The 21,685-nt window shown below is 38.6% G+C and overlaps 2 protein-coding genes across 4 annotated transcripts; one reads left to right on the top strand and one right to left on the bottom strand.

Annotated features, from left to right (window-relative positions):
• The first annotated feature begins 3,999 nt into the window (after window positions 1–3,999).
• TUA1 (tubulin alpha chain-like) lies at window positions 4,000–6,506 on the top strand. The gene is given in 4 exon segments (NM_001302731.1): window positions 4,000–4,216; window positions 4,878–5,112; window positions 5,196–5,566; window positions 5,683–6,506. Coding segments are annotated over 4 exon segments (1,356 nt in total). The 5' UTR covers window positions 4,000–4,123; the 3' UTR covers window positions 6,340–6,506.
• Window positions 6,507–8,035: 1,529 nt separating this feature from the next.
• LOC104449216 (protein FAM135B) lies at window positions 8,036–17,223 on the bottom strand. 3 transcript variants are annotated; one of them, XM_010063287.3, is made up of 16 exons: window positions 16,893–17,223; window positions 16,175–16,544; window positions 15,989–16,074; window positions 14,135–14,289; window positions 13,374–13,460; window positions 13,007–13,201; window positions 12,842–12,896; window positions 11,475–11,714; window positions 11,209–11,342; window positions 10,473–10,662; window positions 10,321–10,380; window positions 9,991–10,233; window positions 9,482–9,740; window positions 9,196–9,401; window positions 8,977–9,027; window positions 8,036–8,828 (listed from the first exon to the last, which is right to left on the bottom strand). In XM_010063287.3, the coding sequence occupies exons 3-16, from the start codon at window positions 16,028–16,030 to the stop codon at window positions 8,538–8,540; spliced, it is 2,208 nt and encodes a 735-aa protein (XP_010061589.1). In that variant the 5' UTR covers window positions 16,031–16,074; window positions 16,175–16,544; window positions 16,893–17,223; the 3' UTR covers window positions 8,036–8,537. The 3 variants fall into 3 exon arrangements, with proteins under 3 accessions (XP_010061589.1, XP_010061586.2, XP_010061588.2); XM_010063284.3 differs by having other exon boundaries at window positions 13,374–13,438; XM_010063286.3 differs by having other exon boundaries at window positions 13,374–13,438; window positions 16,175–16,298.
• Between the last annotated feature and the right edge of the window lie 4,462 nt (window positions 17,224–21,685).

Below are 21,685 nucleotides of genomic sequence, written 5' to 3'. Positions count from 1 at the left end.
AATTATTTCAAAAAATATAATTGATCATTTGTAAAAAAAAAAATCAAATTATTTATTTATGTAAAACAAATAAAGCTTAAGGCTCCATTTGTTTCATGAAAACTATGGTGTTTAGGAAGTCATTTTCCATAAAAATGTAATTATTTTCCGGTGTTTTGGTGAAACTTAAAAATGAAGTGGAAAATATTTTATGCTATTCAAGTAAGAAGAATCTTTTTCTCCATGTACTTATTTTCAATAATTTTATTATTATTTCATTTTTAGAATCAATCTTTCATTATTTTTTTATTTTTTAAAATCAATTATTAAATTATTTTTTCTTTCTCTTTTTTTGTTTTCTTCTTCTTCTTCTTTAGCCAGTCAATAGCCGGTGACTAGTGACAAGTGAACCTCAAGCTCACTCACCCACCTCGGCAAGGCTTTGGCTTGTCGATACGATTTGGCGAGCAACAAGCCTAAGCTTGCTAGAGGTGGGCGAGCCTTGAGATCGCCGATGGGCTAGTCTTGAGCTCACCGATGAGCTCAAGGCTCGCCTATAACTCGCGATTGCCCAAGAAAGAAGAAGAGTGAAAATAAAATAAAATAAAAGTAAAAATAAAATAATTTAAAAAAAAAATAAATAAATTGTGGGGCTTGTAAGGATGTGAAATAAGAGAGAGAGCCAGGAAAATGTTTTCCTTTTTTAAAAATGAAAAACATTTTTCTCCAATTTAGAATATTTTTTTCCTTCATAAAAATTGTTTCCCAAAGCAATTTATTTTTTTATGAAATGAACACCAAAAATCCAGAAAAAGGTTTCTTTGAAATTATTTTATGTAAAACGAACAGAGCCTAAATAAATTGGAGATGATGAATCTAATAATAGCATAATTCAAGTTCATATGCGTCGGTCCGCTAGAAATTTTAATCATGTTGTTTCTTAGGGGGCGCATTTCAACATTAAAGAAATTTACTTGTACTTTTTTCCCTGAAATAATAATAATGATAATAATAATAATAATAATAATAATAATAATAATAATAATAATAATAATAATAATAATAATAATAATAATAATAAAATAAATAAATAAATAAATAACGTCTTCCCTAATCTAAATATGCCAACTAAAATTATAAAATCCTAGAATTGAGCTCTCCTTGTTGAGAATGCTTTGGCTTGGCACCTTCTTCACAATGCAAAATTTACAGGGTTACTACCACAAAAATACACAAAATTGATACACTTATGACAAATTTATTGCAAACTAATTTTTTTACCTTGAAAAATCCTAAATTGATATACTTGTTCCAAACTAATTTTTTTACCATAAAAAACCTACAAATTGGTATGTTTACCATCCATTAGTTTCCATTAAATTGAACTAATACCACAAAAAATCATAAATTGGCATGCATGTGATAAACATGTGATAAAACTCCAAACAAGTAAATTTGTCAGATGTTATATGTCATCCTAATTAGTAATTTAACATAAACTAACGGATGATAAATTCATTACAAATGTATCAATTTTGAGTTTTTTGTTGTTAAATAACTATTTTTGGATAAATTTGTCAAACATTATCAATTTGAGATTTTTCGTAATATTAACCCAAATATATATGCTAATTTATTTCCTACAGAAATATGTGATGTATACAATGGGCGTCACTTTTTCATTGGAAGCTAAAATCGGATACTATGATGCTAAAAGCGAAACTTCATTTCGTTATTCTTTTTTTCCTCTATCAATTAAAAAAATAGCACTCTATACAATGTTATCTTTCTAACGTACTGTTTTTGCCATTTGTTTTACTGTCGTTTTTATTCATCCTTTTGCTTAATTTGCTAATATCTCTGATCATAGGATTGTTTTGAGTTTTCTAATTCGACATGTGTTCATTATTATGATGTGTCAAGCAAACTAATTCTATAGTTATTTAAAAGTTATTGGGAGATTTGTGATTGACAGGGAAATTTTCTTTTTATTCATTCATCGAAAATTATTATGAGAATATTTACACAAGAAAACAAAATGACTCATTTCATAAAGAAAAATTAATAGGGTAAATAAAGATTATCTGAGTTTTGTATGAAGTTAGGTGTGGATCTTGATGCATTTAAAATGACCTGCTCTTATAACTCAGATTATTGATTCGAACTAGACAACCTAGACCCAAACTAGCCTGAATGCCAAGTCTACCAACATTGTTAATGTGGCAAAAAATGTCACATAATGATGAGGTACGGACATTTGGAGTGCCAAAATTTAGCACGGATGGATATTTAAGTGCCAAAAGTTTGGAAAGTGACACTTAATTGCAAAAATCGGAGCAAAAATGATAACTTAAATGCCACTCCGACCAAAATGTTGACGTGGTGATTTTCCGACAAAGGAAGTGTAAAACGACACTGTTTTGTATGCTGACATAGCTAAACAATACAAAAATAACGTTGTTTTGGTGCTAACATCATAAAAAATTAATATAAAAATTAATTAAATTAAATTTAAAACTAAACCTATTTAAAACATTGAACAATAAAATAAAAATATTAAAAAACTAAAAATTAAAAAAAAGGGAGGGGTAGGCGGTTGAGGGTTGAGCCCTCGCCACCGCCGTCGAAAGGTTGGTGGAGGGGGGAGGGTGGCTAGCGTCGCCGGCGGTTAGGGCCCGCAAGCCCTCACCTAGCTCCGACAAGGGTTGGGTCCCTTAGTGGGCCCCTTAGTGGGTGGCGGCCCTTGGCCCGGTTGGGTGAGGGGTTGACCCTTTGCCGAGGTTCTTGGTCCCCGGCGGGGCATGGTGACCCCGGTCGACCCTCCTCCTCCGCCACCGACCCTTTCGGCGATGGCAAGGAGGTGGACAACGCGGGCTTAACCCTCAACCGCCTCGCCCTTTTTTTTTTAATATTTATTATAAATATTTTTATTTTTTATTTTAAAATTTTTTAAATAAATTTAGTTTTATTAATTTTCATATTAATTTTTTTACCACTTAGTACAAAACGATGTTGTTTTTATATTGTTTAGTCGCGTTAGCATACAAAACAATGTTTTTGCATTTCATTTGTCGGAAAATCACTACGTTAAGCATTTTAGCGGAATAACACTTAAATGATCTATTTTGTTTTGATTTTAGCACTTAAGTGTTACTTTCAAAATTTTGACACTTAAGTGTCCATTCGTGTCAAGTTTTGGCATTTGAGTGTTCTTTCGTGTCAAATTTTGGCACTTGAGATGTACTTTTGCTCATAATGCTAATGTGATAATGAGACTAAATTAAATATATATTAAAAGTTCAGAGTCTACATTGAATAATTTAAAAATTCATGAATCATATTACATATTACGATAAAGTTCAAGAACTATATTAAAAAAATTAAATATTTATGGGTCACATTACATACGAGTGAAAATTTAAGGACTATTTATTTTGTTATTTCTTTTTCCATTAACAAAAATCTTCCCCACCTCATTTTAAATTCGAGAAAAGAAGAAAAGCAAAGAAAAATAATAGAGAGGAAGGGACCCAACTCGAGATTGGGCCCCATTGATGGAAACTCGCTATCTACTCCATCTCGACTCGACAGCCCATCCTCTGAAGATAACATCATCGTCCGCACCGCATTTGCACCCTACCTTCTGGGCTGAATGACCACATTGCCCCTCCACCAAATCTATCCGTTGCCTCGAATGCCGGATGGCAAAGCAGCAATTCCCGCAAAAGTCCGAGCCCATTTCCCTCCGGCCAAATCGAGAAAGGACTCTTGATTTTTGAAAACTGGGCGGGCAACTAACCTTGGTTAGGCGCCTCCATCATTAACCCCACACCAAAGTTAACACCCCCGCTTTCGCTGGCACTTTCTAAATCGAACCGCGGTTAACCAACCGCGGTTAACCAACCAGATATTTTTCAATTTTTTTCCAGTGGCGCTCTATATATCTTTAAACTTCCCCCTCTGCATTTCCCATCAGCTCTGCAAGTCCTCCTCCATCTTCATCTTCTTCATCGTCATCTTCTCGGAAGGCGTCTTGATAAACGCCTTTCTCCCCGTTCCTCCCTGCATCCCCATCCTCCGCTCGGAACCTTCTCGAAGCTTCCGATCCTCGGCCCCGGTCCCCGTCTCCGGCCAGCGAGAGAAAATGAGGGAGTGCATCTCGATTCACATCGGTCAGGCCGGCATCCAGGTCGGCAACGCGTGCTGGGAGCTCTACTGTCTCGAGCACGGCATTCAGGTGAGCCCCCTCCTCCCTCGGATCCGTCGCCGTCGCCGCTGCCGTCGTGTTCGTATGCGATGTTGTTTCTAGTAGTGAGTTTGGTTCCTCTGCTTATGACGTTTGGTGGACTCGCGTTCTCCGGCGTTGAGGATTTTTGTTCCTTTTTTTTTTTTTTTTGGGATTTAAGGTCGATTCGTGTTGTTCTGTGTAGTCTAGAGGTAGAACCGGACTCGCATGTGATTAGCGACGCGGATGTTGACGCTATCGCATGCGAAGATCTTGTCCGTGATAGCCTTGGATCCGAGTTTTTGGTCTGCGTTTCGTTGCTAGAAAATGCTCTAGATCCAGGCGAGATTAGGCTTTGATCTGTATCCGTTTCGCATTCGATCGTTTCCGCGGAGATCTGGACAAGTTGCTGCACATTGTCACCCTGTTTTAATCCTTGTAGTCTTAGACCTTCAGGTCGAGCAATTACAATAAGATCTGCCTGCGATTGGATTCGTACCTATTCTTCGTTGTTGTAATGTTAAACTCTGTCGATGCTATATGAATGTTCGTTTCTCGTGGTTGCTTGTGTTGCTACGGTTATGGTCGTGTTAGATCACATTGCAATGCAAGACACGGGATATCCTGTTCAGCTCATTAATTTTAATCGTGCTTTTCCAATTTGCTTCTGTAGCCTGATGGCCAGATGCCGGGCGACAAAACTGTAGGCGGAGGTGATGATGCCTTCAATACCTTCTTCAGCGAGACTGGTGCTGGAAAGCATGTCCCGCGTGCTGTGTTTGTCGATCTCGAGCCCACCGTCATTGACGAAGTGAGGACCGGAACATATCGCCAGCTGTTCCACCCGGAGCAGTTGATCAGCGGCAAGGAAGATGCTGCCAACAACTTTGCCCGTGGTCACTACACAAGTAATCATATATCGATAGCCCCTGATCTTGTGATTGTTGGGCAATGTGGTGGGTGCCTAACAATGTTGTTACGATTTTTTCAGTTGGGAAAGAGATTGTGGATCTCTGCTTGGACAGAATCCGCAAGCTCGCGGACAACTGCACTGGCCTGCAGGGATTCCTTGTGTTCAACTCTGTTGGAGGGGGTACCGGTTCTGGTCTGGGGTCACTTCTCTTGGAGCGACTCTCCGTTGACTACGGCAAGAAGTCGAAGCTCAGCTTCACTGTCTATCCCTCGCCTCAAGTTTCTACCTCTGTTGTGGAGCCCTACAACAGCGTCCTTTCGACCCATTCCCTCCTCGAGCACACCGATGTTGCGGTGCTTCTTGATAATGAAGCCATCTATGACATCTGCAGGCGCTCCCTTGACATTGAGCGCCCCACTTACACCAACTTGAACCGCCTTGTTTCTCAGGTAAATTGACTGGCCAGCTCATCTGTCTATATAGTTTGAGAGCTGAATGCTCTTTCTTGATGCGATTATGAAGATTAGATGCTGAATGTGCATCCCGATTACTTGTTTCGATGCAGGTTATCTCATCCCTCACTGCCTCACTGAGGTTTGATGGTGCCCTGAATGTGGATGTGACCGAGTTCCAGACCAACCTGGTGCCTTACCCTAGGATCCACTTTATGCTGTCCTCTTATGCTCCTGTTATCTCGGCTGAGAAAGCCTACCATGAGCAGCTGTCCGTGGCTGAAATCACTAACAGTGCCTTTGAACCGTCTTCCATGATGGCTAAGTGCGATCCTCGCCATGGCAAGTACATGGCCTGCTGCCTCATGTACCGTGGTGACGTTGTGCCCAAGGATGTCAATGCTGCTGTGGCCACTATCAAGACCAAGCGCACCATTCAATTTGTGGACTGGTGCCCTACTGGGTTCAAGTGCGGTATCAACTACCAGCCGCCTACTGTGGTTCCCGGTGGTGACCTTGCCAAGGTGCAGAGAGCTGTGTGCATGATTTCCAACTCGACCAGTGTGGCCGAGGTCTTCTCTCGGATCGACCACAAGTTTGATCTCATGTATGCCAAGCGTGCATTTGTGCACTGGTATGTCGGTGAGGGTATGGAGGAAGGAGAGTTCTCTGAGGCCCGTGAGGATCTGGCTGCTCTCGAGAAGGATTATGAAGAGGTGGGTGCTGAGTCTGCCGAAGGGGAGGATGGTGATGAGGGAGAAGAGTATTGATTTTGGTCTTCATGAATATTTTCTCTCAGCAAAATGCTGTGATGGTCTATGTAATCCTTCCTTTTTAGTTTTTTTGGCTTCCTGTACTGTAATGTGGCTGTTGGCTTTCCTTGGCACGTATTTGCATTTGGTGCTTTCAGGATTATGTCTAATAATCATTTCTTGTGTTTCGACTGCGTTTGGGAAGGACTTTTGCAAAGTCCCTTGGACCTCCAAAGCCCATTGGGCAAATGTGTTTGTGTTTGTCAATTATATTTGGAAGCTCATTTCTAAAGGCCCTCAGCTCAAGGCACCCTCTCCCTTGCTTTGGCTTTCTCGGCATTCAACAGTGAAGGGCTAAAAGAAATTTTCTTCCCAAATTATCTTAATTGATTTTTCATTTTTCCAGTTTCGCCCTCGCTATTCATCGTCGTCTTCTTCTTCTTGGGTGAGCGGGCGCGAGCGAAGGTCTTCTTCTTCTTCTTCTTCCATAGGTAGTTGTTGGTAACTGTCGCCCAAATGATTGTTGTCGGGGAGTGGCGCGACCGCCACGCCATTTGGGTCACGGTGACCTAGATCTGGGTTGAGGCGGCGTCGCGCGACCTCTCACGACCTCGCCGCCCTAGATTCGAGGGTGGTAAGGTCCTCCCGCGACCTCAATGCCCTAGATTCGGGGTCGTCGGAGGTCGAGGTGGCGTCGCGCAACCTTGTTGCCCTAGATTCGGGGTCGCCGGAGGTTGCGGCGGTGTTGTGTGACCTCGGGCGGCCTTTGCCGGTGGTCTTCGGGGGTTGGCGGAGGTCGCCGGAGATCATTGGCGGTTGCCTGCTCCTTGCCGGTCAATTTATTTATTTATTTTTTAATAAACTTTTTTATCACAAAAGTTCTTTATAAAGTAATTCCCTCAAACATCATTTTGTTCAAAAGTGCTTCACAGATTTCAAAATACAATTTACTAAACATAATTTGTATTTTGAAAAACACCTTTTAAAGGTATTTAAATTTTCTAAAGACTTTCTCCAAAAGTCTTCCTAAACGCACCTAACATCCTCGCTAATATGTTTGTTTCTGTAACAAAATTTGATTGAGATATACCACCGTCCCAAGAGACCTCTTCTTCCACGAGTGTTCTGCATGAATCAGTACGGAGATTGCAAGAGCTGAATGTCACTGAAATTCAGGTGATTACTTGAGCGATCTAAGTTCCGAGGACAGGGGGTGCGTGCGAAGATTTCACTTAAACATATCTAACATGAAAAGGATGAATTAGCAACGAATGAAGTGTCTCTTCAAGGATTAGCTTCTAGTTTTGTGAAATATGGATTGATGCATTGAGAAGAGATGTGGCAGCACGTGGAAGAAGGAGATGATGCTGTGATTATGAAAGTATGGTTATCTCCAGGGCTAATGAAACCAATTTGGTGTGGCGCTGCGTTATTAAGAAGAGTGCAGGTCGATAGGCTTCTTTATCAGGACCTGGAGTCGGTCTTTCTAAAGAATAAGATCAACCTCTTGATTTTACATTTATGGCAAAACTAGGGAGTTCTCAAAACTCAAATTTGGATGCTCAGAGCATCGATCCAATTCTCATTCATTCTATAGACTTATTAAACCTCCTTTTTCACCTTTTCAAATCATACTTCGTTCCGACTGAAAAATGAAAAATAAAAAATCACTTCGTAGCTCAGGAAGGATATTGAAATCAAGACACATGAAGGATGAAGATCAAACGATAGCTTCTAATTATTGCAAAAAAGCCAAAATGAGGTCTGATTACACAAATTGCCATATTTTGGACCCCCGGTATTTACAAATCAATATTAGGGCAACCATGTCAAAGGAGTGGCTGATTAAGTTCGTCAGCCTACAAACCGAATCATACTCATCGCGGCCTATTATCGAGCCACATCTACAAGAGAGCAGTTGAGGGCTTCCATCACAAAGCTCAAACCTGAGTCTGTACAACGAGCAAAAGATCAAGGGGGCAGTGCTTCTTGTCTCCCACTCTCGTGCAATTAGTCTGCTTATGCTGAAAATGTACATTGGCCTGACAGAATGACGTGCCAACCAGCTCTTTGGCTTTGGCATTGGAAAATCCAGCCCTGAGAAGCCGATCAACACTGATCCATCATCTTGATAAAGTAGGGCCCAGAAAAGATTTCACTGACGATAAGCTAAAGAGCCGATGTGACAAGTGTCTTCAATCGAGATATCCAGACTCTCAACGAAATAGTTCTGGGAAAGACCACATTACAAATCTGGCAAAAGCATCGGTCTCCAGGAACTCGATATGAGCAGCCCTCCCGATCAGGGTGTTCAAGTTCCTTCCCTGGGAGGAGGTATCAAAGTTGACATCACAGCGCATGAAGACTCTATGCTCTGATGAGGGAGCCCGTATTTGGTCCAAGCAATCATTTAACATCTCCAGAAAAATTTTGCCCTTCTTGGAGTAGTCAGAGGAGGATGCCTGGCACAATTCAATCCGTGCAGAATGATATGGAACATACCCATCCTGAGTCATAAAGCAAATGAACACTTATTGCATTGTTTACATAAAGACAGATGTGGTGAAGGCACCACCTGTGGTGAAGGCACAGAGGCATAAAGAAAAAGAAAAGAACTTCGTTCAATTCAAAGTTCCAATGGGATGAAGGCACCACCTGTGGTGAAGATAAAAGGATAATATGCCGGAAACTCTCCAGTGTCTTCTGCTGAAAAAAGAGAAAAGAAAGAAGATTTCAGACCTTTTGTCAATTATTTTTTTTTTTGATGAGGTGATACATACTCCCAACACTTCATGCAATCCAAAGACACGGATTTTCATCTTTTTCTTTGGTGGGGGGACAAGGAAAAGACAGAAAATAACTTGCTGGCAATACCTTACACAGTTTGTACAAAAATGTATTCTGGAGATCTAAATCATCAGTGAAAGTGAGCTGATGAATACACTGGGTGCCCTTAAACTTCTTCAGAAGCCACAATCCTGAGTTGAACAGTGAGTTTGAACTGTAGAGATACCCCAAGTGGGGACCAGATATCGAAATATATGTGTAAAGATATCTCAAGTATGGCTCCATAATGCCCTCTGCATCAACGAATAGACGAGTTTTAAAAACTGGATCATAAGTATGAAATACCACCAAAAGAAATGGAATGAGAAAGTACCAGTCAACGCAGTTCGTATTATAATATTTCCAATAGAATGGCCAACAAAGCTCAGCTTGATATTTCTCAAACTTCCTGACCTTGAAATTTTGTCCATTTTCTTCTTAAGGAAAGAAATAACTTCCTGCGCCAACCTCTGTCCCATTTCTTTGAAGTCCCCAGATGTCTTATCTTCATTTACTTCAGACATAAGAAATTCAATTTTTGGATCTATCAGCAACCACTGATTTCGGACAAGCCGTAAATCAAGATGATTTCCCTATAACGAAGAGGCAGATATAACATTCGATCATGTCAGCAAAATAAGACTTCTTTGAGGAAAGAGAAAAGAAACAATAAACATTATAAGCCAAATGAAAACTTGGCAATGCCAAAAGCAAGTACAAACGACCGCATCTTCAACATGGCTCATAAGCACTAATTTGGTGACCATGTGAGAACTGCTACAAAGTACATAAATATAAAGAAACACAAAGCTGATAACAAGAGCAAGGAACAGGCAAACATGCCTGAAATCCATGCACAAAAATGACCGCCTTCAAAACGCGACCACTCTGTTGCGTAGATGGTTTTTTGGCAGCATCGTAGCTGGGTCCACTTAAGCCTGGATAATCTTTCAGATTCATGTGATTAAAGTAAGAATTTACACTAACTGTACGTCTTGGTGCATTGACCACACGCTCCACGATTACTATTGGAATACGTGAAGGATCTCCGAATATATGCATGTCTTGGATAGAACGACTGTTTATCTGCGAGGAATGATAGATGTTAGAAGAACGCAACCTAAGCACATTATAAAAGGCTCAAATACTACATGTAAGAGTCAGAGATCTAACCCTCATTTGGGCAATACTACGGCGGTGGAGATCAGCACGCATGGCTGCACTCTGGGCAGGCTGCATTGAAACCAGAAGACATCAGAACCTGAAGCAAAAGACGTCCTGGCCCAAACTTGAATCTGAAGAAAAAATGAGTTCTAGTTCAGTACATCATCAGCTAATTTCCACAAACTTGAAACTCTCCTGTGTACACCATGGTGAGTTGGCTCATCAGCTCCACTGTGGATATAGTGAAGGGGCATCTCAACCTTTGTATATACCATCCATATCGACCATTCAGCTCTTCGATCAGTAGCCCATGCATCGCGAAGATATTCCATTATGCTAGTTTTATTAGCCCTGGAGATAACCATACCATCAGTTTCAGAAAAGCACAATTAGCAAGCTTACGAGTTAAATTCGAATATGAGATATATAACTTGTCAATTTGACTATGCAAAATCTATGTCATTTCTGACCGATCTGACGCAATGCTTTGAGAAATATGATCCAAAGTTCCCTCTGCAATTTCTGGTCTCATCCTAACATTGAGGCGTTCACCTTTCTAATGCGAATGTGGATGATTGATTTTTGCAAATTACCACCTAACAATTCAATTTCAAGTGAGACCACATTAAGGAAATTGGTGCCAGCTTTTTCATGCCACCAAGGGTCAGGCAGGAACTAGGAAGTAAAAGAAACAAACTCAGGCAGTGAAGTCCCCCAGTGCAATATCCCTGGAGCACACATAGGCATGCATACATGTTCCTTTGCACACGTGTGAATTTGCAGGGTTTACTGTGTTTTGTGTGTTATTAACCAAGCATGTAAGTCCAGAAAGGAGATCATTTGTTACAATAGCTTGAGAGATCAAATTGAAACCTTTAAGAAAGGTAAGAAGAAAACCTGTGGAACTGCAGAAAAGTATTCCACAAATATAGCACCTGGTTTCCCAACACATGAAAAGAATGAAACAAGTCCTCCCTGGATGCGGAATAGAGCAATCCATCATTCCGCGTATCTACATTTTGATTTGCTTTCTGTTCACGAGCCAGCAGGATGCATCACAAAGGAAAAATGAAATGACTAAGGGTAACAATTATCGATTCTTCATCCTCTAAGTGGAAATGAAAGAACCCAGATTCATTTTTTGCATTAAATGGAGTACAGACCTCAATACCATTTTGTAGCTTGTCTGGACCCAAGACCTTATCAACTTCGATACCCAATTCAGCTCTCAGGTCAATGAGTGTCTTATCATCTACTTTAGCAGTAACATCCGTTAAATCTATAGGTTGGTCAATTGCTTTGCTGAGATTTTGCAGCTCTTCAACTAGTAGGTCCCGAGAAGCTAATAATGCTCTTAGAACTGACAATTGTCTCTCATCGAAGGAAGACACCGGACCTACAGCCTGATCAAAAACCAATTATCATAATTAAAGAATCGCGATTTTATGAATTGGCAATAGATATTATTCAAATACAAATTTCACCAGCTGCTTCATAGTGGTCCATCAGTGACTGGTATTTGTTCCCAGAAACTTAAGGTACAATGTCCAAATTCTCCAGCAATGGTGTGAAAAGAGGCCATTGCCAGAACTTTTCTAACACGCCACAGCTTAACCAATTTTTCAATAGTTGTAGAAGATACTCTGAAGATTCAACACTTCTATACGCAAGGGATGATTTCCATGGCAACATATTTGAACAATACTTGAAGCAACTAATGGATTAGCAAATCTCATTCCTCTTTCAAGACTTTGAAAGGGGAGCACAATGCGTCTTCATATCTAAAATTTTTTGCATCCTTCTCTTGTAAAGGTAAAGCCTCAAACCTCATTCCTCTTTCTACACCCTTCCTCTTATATGTAATCAATACCCACACTAATTCTTTTCTCACTTGCAAGTAGACACGAGCATTCTTTAATTTGACCTCAATTCTATCGCATATATGAAAGTAAAGAATAAGACTTACCCAAAAAAAATTCAAAGAAGAGAGCACAGACACCAAAAGAAACAATCAAGTCTTTCCCCACTTAGCAAATATCTTACACAACAATCTCTTCAGCATAAAAAATCCTCGATAAAATCCCACTACCCAAGATTGATTCTAAGAGTGTCCTCCTATGTCCTTTGATGTCAAGTCGAAGGAGAGAACATTGTAAAAGGCCACCACAGCTCAATAAACAACTTTTACTCCTCATGGGGACATTATCTTTATGCAACCACTTTAATACATAGTAATGGATCAAATGGAAACATTTCAGGCTCATTCAATTTGTATGTGCTTCTTCATACATAAGATCATCAATACATTCACCAAACAAACTGCTAAAGCAAGCATACAAGCACACTAGCCATCAACCTGCCCTCAAATCCACAAAGATCTTCACTTCATTTGAGTAAACCGATGCAGTACTCATATGTCAACGACAAATCACATGCTATATAAAAAGCGACAATGACAGAATTGACAATACGAACCAGACACAAGAGAATGTAGAAGTCTCATAGAGAACACCTCAATACAAAAATGTACCTGACCAAGTCCATGGATATTTTCACCAGAAAGCTCTTCAACATTACGAGAATCTCTGAAAAACATTCCAACAGATTAAGAAGGCCAAAGTGTCAGTTTGCCAATGTGACAAATGACCCAGATACACAAAATTTCTGAAACATGGAAAGAAGGATGATTACGAACCTGTTTACCTTTGGAGGTGCAACAACGGAACTGGATTTTAACAGACTGATATGCACAGTTGTATCGACAAGTACAGCATGGAAAGCATCGAAATGGACAGGGCAATATGAATGCAATCCTAGAAGAGCCTTAGGAGGTATTCGGAATTCATGAACAGCAGCAGCACAAGAATCCAGAGAAGCCTGCAACCCAGACCTTCACAAGTACACTACAATCACCTTCCTGGTTCTATAAATTGCTTGAATCAAGCTCAATTTACATTTGTACATTGCATATTGTAAGCACATGCAATAGGGAACAGGAGGAACAAGACAATGAACTCTAATTATTAATTGAACTAGAAACAAAACTAGGCTGAATGACTAACCCGCTCTCGGATATGGGAGCATACATAAGCTCAAACTTCAATACTACAGCTGATGTGGATAGACCCTGAAAAAATTTGCAATGCGAGCTATAGATGTGTTACTAGGTTGTTTACTCAAACAAACAGCAAAAAGAAAGACAAGATAAATGGGATTGACAAAATTGACTACAAACCCAAGTGCAATGACTATATTCCATAGAAAGTCACAGAGATACAGTTGCCTCTGTCCTTGACCTAAATTAGAACTGAAACCTCTACATAAGGCAAATGAAATAGCTCACAAACATCTAAGTTAAAAAATGGCAATTATCAGCATTTATTGATCCATATTGCCAAAAAACCCCCTGTTACAGGTTTTCATCTGCCCATGAATACTTCTCTTAACAGTTGATGATTCCACATCCAACCGACTTTCATTTGTTACTAATCACACAGTTACTCCTTACTGCACATGTAATAGCCAACAGAACATAAACTTAAAGACTAAGAACAGGGAATTAACCTTTGTAGAGTTATTCTCTCTAATATTGCACACACCTTAGTTGCGATTTTGAACTTGAAGCATTAGAAATAACTACAAGAAATGGTTATTATTGGCACTTTATCTGATAACTCTATTTAAATTAGGGGTGCCTCCCCTTTCTTCCCATCTATCTTCCTTCCGGGGTTAAGTAACTCAAAAGAATCACATTTTGTCTATGTGTGTGCATCACTGCGTGAAAGAGAAGGCATGTTAAGGAGGGAGGGGAAGGGGGCATCACCTCAAATTTTCCAAGAGGTAAATTAAATGACACCATGATTGATAAAAGAACATCCTGCCTCGCGTATTTGATCCGAAAGGGCTGTGTAGAGAAACTGTTATCTGTATCATTGATCCTCCAAATACCATGTACGTCTTCAGAACCCAAGTCAGGAACTGCAGTACGAAAGACAAAAGCCAGAAGGTTAATTGAGAGAGAAGTCAATCAAAATGAACATCAAACCATGTAAATATCAATAGAAGAGTGAGAAAAATAAAGACAATAAAACATACAGTTGAGTCTTAAATGAAGATTCCAAATCGTGAGCTCAACCAAAACTTTCTAAAGTGTTCCAGTTTTTGGCTTCACATTACTCGGAAATTATAAATGGTTATTTGCGTATATGCAATTACAATTTCTGCCAAAGAGACAATGCTGTCAATGCGTTGCAAGCAGTTTCCAGAATAAAAAAGTAGCAAGGAAAAAAAGCAGGAGACACTATAAAGTGCATAACTTACACAAAATGTTTCAGCAAAAATAAAAATAAAAATAAAAACTTACACAAATTGCATTTAGTAGTTTTTCCTTCTTTTTCTTGAGAAAAATATAACTCAAAAAAATGAAATACATGAATCAATAGCACAAATAGATAGAGCTGAATCACAAATAACTTTTTAGTTTCAAGAAAACTATGACAAAAGAACAGGCATGATAACAGACAAGGCTTTCTGTATTTCCGCTAATGGAATATGGGAGTACTTTCACTAGTTAACAATCTCTAGTCGTCATTATCTAAAGGGATAATGGCACCGCTAGGCCCTGTATTTCTTCAATTGTCAATTTCTTCCCTATACTTTCTTGTTTTGCCACTATGGTCATTGAACTATATGTTTCTTTTTCACTTTAATCCTTCCGTGGAAATTATGGACAGAAATGCTGACATGGATGCCACATCAGCATGCTCTTCCACATCATTGTTGACCTGGATTAAAGAAAAAAAATACAAATCATGGAAACTCTAAGAAAGAAAAAATGATTGTGAGACACCAAGTAAAGGGACAAACGGTTGGTGGCAAGGGTTGCTGGCAACTAGGCCAACAACAACCGTTGGGCAAGCACACACCTTTGCTGTGAAGAAATCAGAGAGATGAACTGCATCAGGGTTGCACGGCCCCACATGACCGCTTTCCGGGGGTCATGCAACCCTGGTGATGCATTCCCTCACCCCCGCCACATGATGGCTGCAAGTGGCAAGGGCCTTTATTTAGGCTATTAAGGTGAATAAGTGGTTATAGTAATTATGTGATTTTTAATGAGCTCCAATGGTTGAGGTTATAATTTAATATGTTAGATTAAGGGTTGAGATAGTCCAACACTAGTAACCTTAGTATAAACAGGCCTTTATGTCATTAGTTTTTCTCAGTCAATAAAGATCACTGATTTTTAGAAACCCTGGATAATCTTTTCTGTTCCAAATTCAAATCAATTCAATTCAACTATTAATTGGCATTGTTGCTCCTTTTTAGGGTTTTCGTACATCGTTCCTGACATATGTGCTTTTCCTATTCCCTTTGCACACTCCATAGATGTTTGTAATTAACTATCTTTTTAGTTTATTAATTTCTACTTATCAATAGATGACGATAATATTTGGAACAATGCTTTAATTTGTTTTGAGTCGCAACCTATCACATTATGGTAAATTGGGGGCAAAGTAATTGCAATTGATCACCTATATATGTGCTAACACATAAACTGGTTGATGCTCAAAAAGTGTTTGGCATAACCTTGTCTCTTTGGTGTTTTTCTGGTCCTGCATGGAGAAAATTTGCTATGCAGAAAAGCAGAAAATAATCGCTATAATCTTTGACACACCTTCATACTGAACCACTCTTGCTGGAGTTCCTGGCGAACCATGTTCCCCGTCCTCCCACTTCATAGTAATTTTAATTTGATACCACCTGCACAAAGCATGACCTTAAAGCTAAAGCACATTGTCCCAGATTAACTCAAGAAACCAGGAAATTTAACCGTCGGGGGAAGTGTTCCATAGACACATACCCTTGTTGGAAAAGGTCCAGATTGTGAAATCTGTGGATGTAAATGGCAATCTCCTGCGTCGTGTCCATAATAGCCACCGGCTTAACCTTAGCCGGCCGTGGTTTGGCATCAGGTAACCTCTTCGCTGAATAACTATGATTGTTCAGACCAATAAACCACCCAATACGCCGAAACATATGTAATTCAGAGTTCCGCAGTATCGCATTCCACCTTCTTTCAGTCAAAGCATCATATCTCCAGCTCCACAAGCCAAAAGATCAAACTATTTTTTAAATTCTTCCAATCACACCATATTTCCGAAAAGAGGATGTTGCTTCCTAGACTTGCACATCAATTAGTTCATCTGCAATCCCTCTCCCAGTTCACTCTCCTATTAAATTAATAAAGGGTAAAGGCACATTAATTAGCTTCCAGTTTTAGACGATGGCGTGGAATTAAATCGCAGCGCGGGGCGATGTCAACAGAGGCGGCCGCCGCGCCTGTCATGCGCCGCGATTGGTGGCGTCATGCCTTCACGACGAAATGCAGAAACATTTTCAGCAAAAAGGCCCCACCTTTTCAGGCCCCTTTTTTTTTTTTTTTCCCTGAACACTCATTCTCCGGATTCCCACTTCCAAGTCCCCCATTGAAGCTCAAATTAGGCTCTTACAACAGAGAGAATACACAAGACGAAGCCCCCATATCGCAGATCCGAGTTCGATTTGGAAAGACGACTCACCTGAAATCCTCAGAGGTCGAGGTGAACTTCCCCGAATCCCTTCAATCTCCCGGAGCTACGGTTGCAGAATGCAGAAAGTGGGTCGCTCGATTCGCGGGCGTTTTGGGTCTGAAACCTAGTCGTCGTCGCTGTCGCCGTCGCCGCCGCCGCCGTCCCCGGCAGTAGCGGGACCTGCTGGTGTTGCTCCGACGAGACCTATGCAACTCCGTCCGTCTTGGACTCGAGCAGGACAAGCGAGAGAGCGAGAGCGAGAGCGAGAGAGAGAGAGAGACAGAGGGGGAGAGAGAGAGAATTGATAGATTAACTTAGAATTTAGGAATGGATTATGGATCGTGGGAGAGGCATGAATAGCTAAAGTTTTCCTATTGCTGTATTCAGCAATTTACACACGACTTTTGGAGGGGCAATTCCTACTATTTCGAAGTGTCCGGATAATAAAATGGCAAAGTTTTAATTATCCCACAGTCAATGACTACTTATGAAATTTTTTGGCCGGCCCGACATTAAAGTAAAAATCGACCGATATTGATATGGATAATATTTTACTATCTTTTATAATTTTTTATTAATTTTTATCTTTTTTTTTTTTTTTTTCTTTTTCCTCCATCCTTCTTCCTGGCCGGCATCGATCGATTAGAGACGAGCGCTGGCGAGGGCTAGGCTGCCCTTGCCATTGTTGAGTGAGGCCCCGTTAGATCTGACGAGGCATGACCTCGTCGTATTTGGTGAGACAGAGCTTTGCTAGCCGAGTGGGCAAACTAGGTGAAGTCGCCTAGCCATGACCAAGCTTCCTAGAGGCCAGTGAGGTCCCTCGTCGGCCCTACCTTTGGTCGTTTGTCACCGGTGACTAGCTAGAGGAAGGAGGAGGAAGTGAAGAAAAAAATTAATATAAAATTAAAAGAAATAAAATATTATTAAAATATTTTTTACGTCAACGTCGATCGACGGTTAGCCAAAATTGAGCGGATGGTGACCGAATTAAGCATAATTACAAAATGTTCATGACTCGATTTGTAAAAAAATGTTTATGATTGAATTGAGAAAATTACAATAAGTTTATGACTTTTTTGGTAATTTTCTCTATTGACCATATGATTTACCAACGGACATTAGAAGCCAAACTAACACACTAATTCCAACATTGCATTTATATCATAATCTATATTGAAGAACAAGGAATTGCACTCATCCCGTGGTGGATGAGATGGTTCGCGCCTCGCCTCTCAACCGGCAGGGAAGGGGTTCGAAACTTCTCGTCCCCATTATGCGACTCACCTATGACCTGTGGGAGGTGGGTCCTTGTGGGTCACCCCAGGTTTACGTCGCCGGTTGTTGGCTGTACGGCGGTTCCTGGGTCAAAAAAAAAAAAAAAAACAAGGAATTGTAACACAAGAGATTTTATGTGATATGTGCAATGGGCATATAAATAAAATCACGATACAATAAACTAATTAAAGTTGATCATTAGGCGGGCCTAGACCAAGCTTGGCCTTAGGGTTGGGCCTAAAGTTTCATCCATGCTTTGCCCATCATGAAATAATCTTCCAATCAGGTTGAGCTAAGCTCGGGCTCAACTAAGCCAAACTTTCTTCTTAAGTGTCATTATCCAAGCTCGTCCAAAAGTGCTTAAGCAACAAACAATGCAATAAAAATAAAGTTATTTTATCTATTTTAGGTAACAAATAATACACTATCTATGAAAAAATATTTGGATTTTCTTTTAATTATTCGAATTTTTCTTGTTTATGCAGCATAATGAGATATGGAGAGGACAAGGAAAAAAATAACAAAAATCGAGAATTCAAATTAAAAAGCGTTCGAAGATGGATATTAAATTAAAGATTCTCTGATTTATTCGCTAATTTTGTGCGAAAAATAAGTAATTGCCTAAGGATAAGGTCTTGAATGTGTCCTGTAAATAGTAGAACATTGTAAATAGTAGAACATTAAGAATTGGGGGAACAACTAGGTTTCTATTTTTAGATGGTTTTTTCATTATTTTGAGAGTTTTTCAAGTATTTAGAGAGAAGATAAAAGTTGTGACATAATTCCTGTTATTTGATTCAATATATTGAGTTTGATTTATGTCTTTGTTTTTTCTTCTACGGTGTTCTAATTTTCTTTTGTTAGAGCTACGGTGTAGCCTAACTATGATGATATGAATTTCATGATTTTTATCATGCAAATCATATATCATCGTGCTTAATGCTTTTAAGTGACTGGCCACTATTTGAATGATCTGATGTGTATATTTGAAATTGAGAAGTAATAATATGCAATTACTTTTTATAATATATAATCATGAATTAAATGTGGATAGAGATATACTACTTTGGGTGGTAAAGTGATCCAAAAGACTCATTGTAAGCCGATAATATTCATAGATTTTAATACACTTACGTTTATTTAAATTCACATAGAGATATAGTGGATTAATAAACTGGGTAAGTTTGCTATACCTAGAGATATGATAATAAATAGATTAAGAAATTCTGCTATTATATGTTTGATATTATTTTTGTATGCGTAACAATCTGAAATTCATATTTAGTGGTTATGGTGAAATTAGATATTCTAACATATTATCAAATTAATTTATTGCATTTAGTTTCCAAATTTTTCTTTTTAGATTTTTAGTTTTAATTTATTCTTAATTCTATTTTGATTCGTTAAATAAATTCCAGAAATAATCTATTTTTTAATAATTAATTAATTTATTATTTATCAATCTTTGTGTGATGGTATTCTTTTCTCATCATTATATTATTTGTTCGACGCGTTCACTTGCATTTATAATTTTGCAACAAATTTTGGCACTATTGCCGAGGATTGTTTGTTTAATACTAATTAATATTGATATCGGATAATTCTAAGTTTAATCTAGCTTTTTTTTTTTTTTAGGGTGTATATCGGTTTATGACACGAAGCCAACAAGGGAAATTTTTTGAGTTTGATCCAGAAATGAGCGTACATTTAAAAGATGACTAAGAGAACAGAGAAATCACATTAAGAAGATGGTAGATGATAGGAATGAAAATCCGTGTAGACTCTTGAGAGATTATGCTATGCAAATAGTTCAATGTACCATATCAAGCATCGGGAGATCTATAGTTCAAGCAAACAACTTTTAGATCAAGCCATCACTCATTCAGATGCTTCAACAAGTAGTGCAATTTAATGGGTTACCAAGCAATGATCCAAACACTTACATTGATGCTTTTTTTGAAATCTGTGACACCGTTAAATATAATGGAGTTATAGATGATGCTATTAGATTAAGATTGTTTTCTCTCTTAGAGACAAAGTTAATGGTTGGCTCTCTTCTCTTCTTGCATAATCAATTACTACATGGAATGATATGCCTTGAAAATTTCTTAGTAATTTCTTCGCACCTATAAAGTTTGCAAAGATGTGTAATGATATTACTAATTTTATAAGAAATTTCTTAGGAGATGTCCATATCATGGATTACTTGTATGGATGCAGACACAAACTTTTTACAATGGATCTATTACAAATCTTTGTTTTATAATTGATGCAATTGCATGGGGAACTCTAAATAATAAAACGCTAGAAGAAGCCTACAATCTATGAGAGGAGATGATATTCAATAGTTATCAATGGCCTACTGAGAGGTTACCAATGCGTAAAGTTAGCGGAGTTCATTAAGTGGATGCTTTTGCTGCAATTGCTACATGATTTAAAGCACTTAACAAAAAGCTAGATAACACGAATGTTTAGGTTATGAAAATTCATAATTTGTAATGTGATTTTTGTGGTGGACGACATTTTAGCATATAATGTCAGGTAGATAATGCCTTTTCACAACCTAGTGAAAATTCTAACTTTGTTGGAAACTTTAATAGATCACAGATAATTTCTACTCCAACACATACAATATGGGATGGTGCAATCATCCAAATTATTCATGAAATAGTCAAAATGTGACGAGACCACTAAAATTCAAACAACAAGAAGAGACAAAGTCAAATATGGAAGATATAGTTACCAAAATTGCTAACATTGCTCATGACCTCATCAAGAGCATAGATGCAAGATTTTAGAACTAGGAGGCTTCAATAAAAAATTTGGAGATGCAAGAGGGCTTGTTAGCAAACATGATGTTAGGAAGACAACATGGTTCTTTATCTAGTAACACAGAGAAAAATCCAATTGAAAACATAAAAGCTAAAACCTTAAGAAATGGTAAACAAGTTGGAGAAAAAGATGCTAAACAAGAGATTTTCATAGACAAAGAAGATGAAATCAATAAAGAACCAAATGAGGTAGGCAAGAGAAGTTTTTTCCATGTAATTCCAAGCCACATGTGTTACCGATTCCATTCCCCAACGACTCTAGTAGCACAAATAGCTAAGCCATTTTCTAAATTTTTTGATTTATTTAAAAAATTGCATGTTAACATTCCTTTTTTAGATGCCTTAGTGTGAATGCGTAGTTATGCAAAATTTTTGAATGAGATTTTAGCAAACAAAAGGAAACTAGATGATTATGAAACCATGAAGTTGTATGAGGAGTGTTTAGCCATCCTATTTAAAAAATTACCCCCAAAGTTAAAGAGGTCGAAAGAGTTTTACTATTCATTGCACTATTAGAGATTCTTACTTTGAAAATGCATTATATGATTTAGGTGTAAGCATTAATTTGATGCCTTTTTTAGTTTTTAGGAAACTAGGATTAGGTGAGGTAAAAATAACCACAATGTCGCTTCAAATGACTGATTGATGAATTAAATATCCTAGAGGTATTGTGGTAGATGTATTGGTAAATGTTGA

The sequence above is a fragment of the Eucalyptus grandis genome, chromosome 6 (assembly GCF_016545825.1).
Source record: "Eucalyptus grandis isolate ANBG69807.140 chromosome 6, ASM1654582v1, whole genome shotgun sequence".
Taxonomy (NCBI): domain Eukaryota; kingdom Viridiplantae; phylum Streptophyta; class Magnoliopsida; order Myrtales; family Myrtaceae; genus Eucalyptus; species Eucalyptus grandis.
This window is presented reverse-complemented; position numbering and strand designations above follow the sequence as displayed.

Bases quoted from the DNA above. Each gene is read 5' to 3' on its own strand.
- LOC104449216 (XM_010063284.3), bottom strand. From the start codon at position 16,350: ATGTTTCGGCGTATTGGGTGGTTTATTGGTCTGAACAATCATAGTTAT. The intron at 13,202-13,373 runs GTTAGTCATTCA...GTACTTGTGAAG, and splicing joins GCTCCCATATCCGAGAGCGG to GTCTGGGTTGCAGGCTTCTC. The intron at 8,829-8,976 runs GTGGTGCCTTCA...TTTATGACTCAG, and splicing joins TCCTTTTATCTTCACCACAG to GATGGGTATGTTCCATATCA.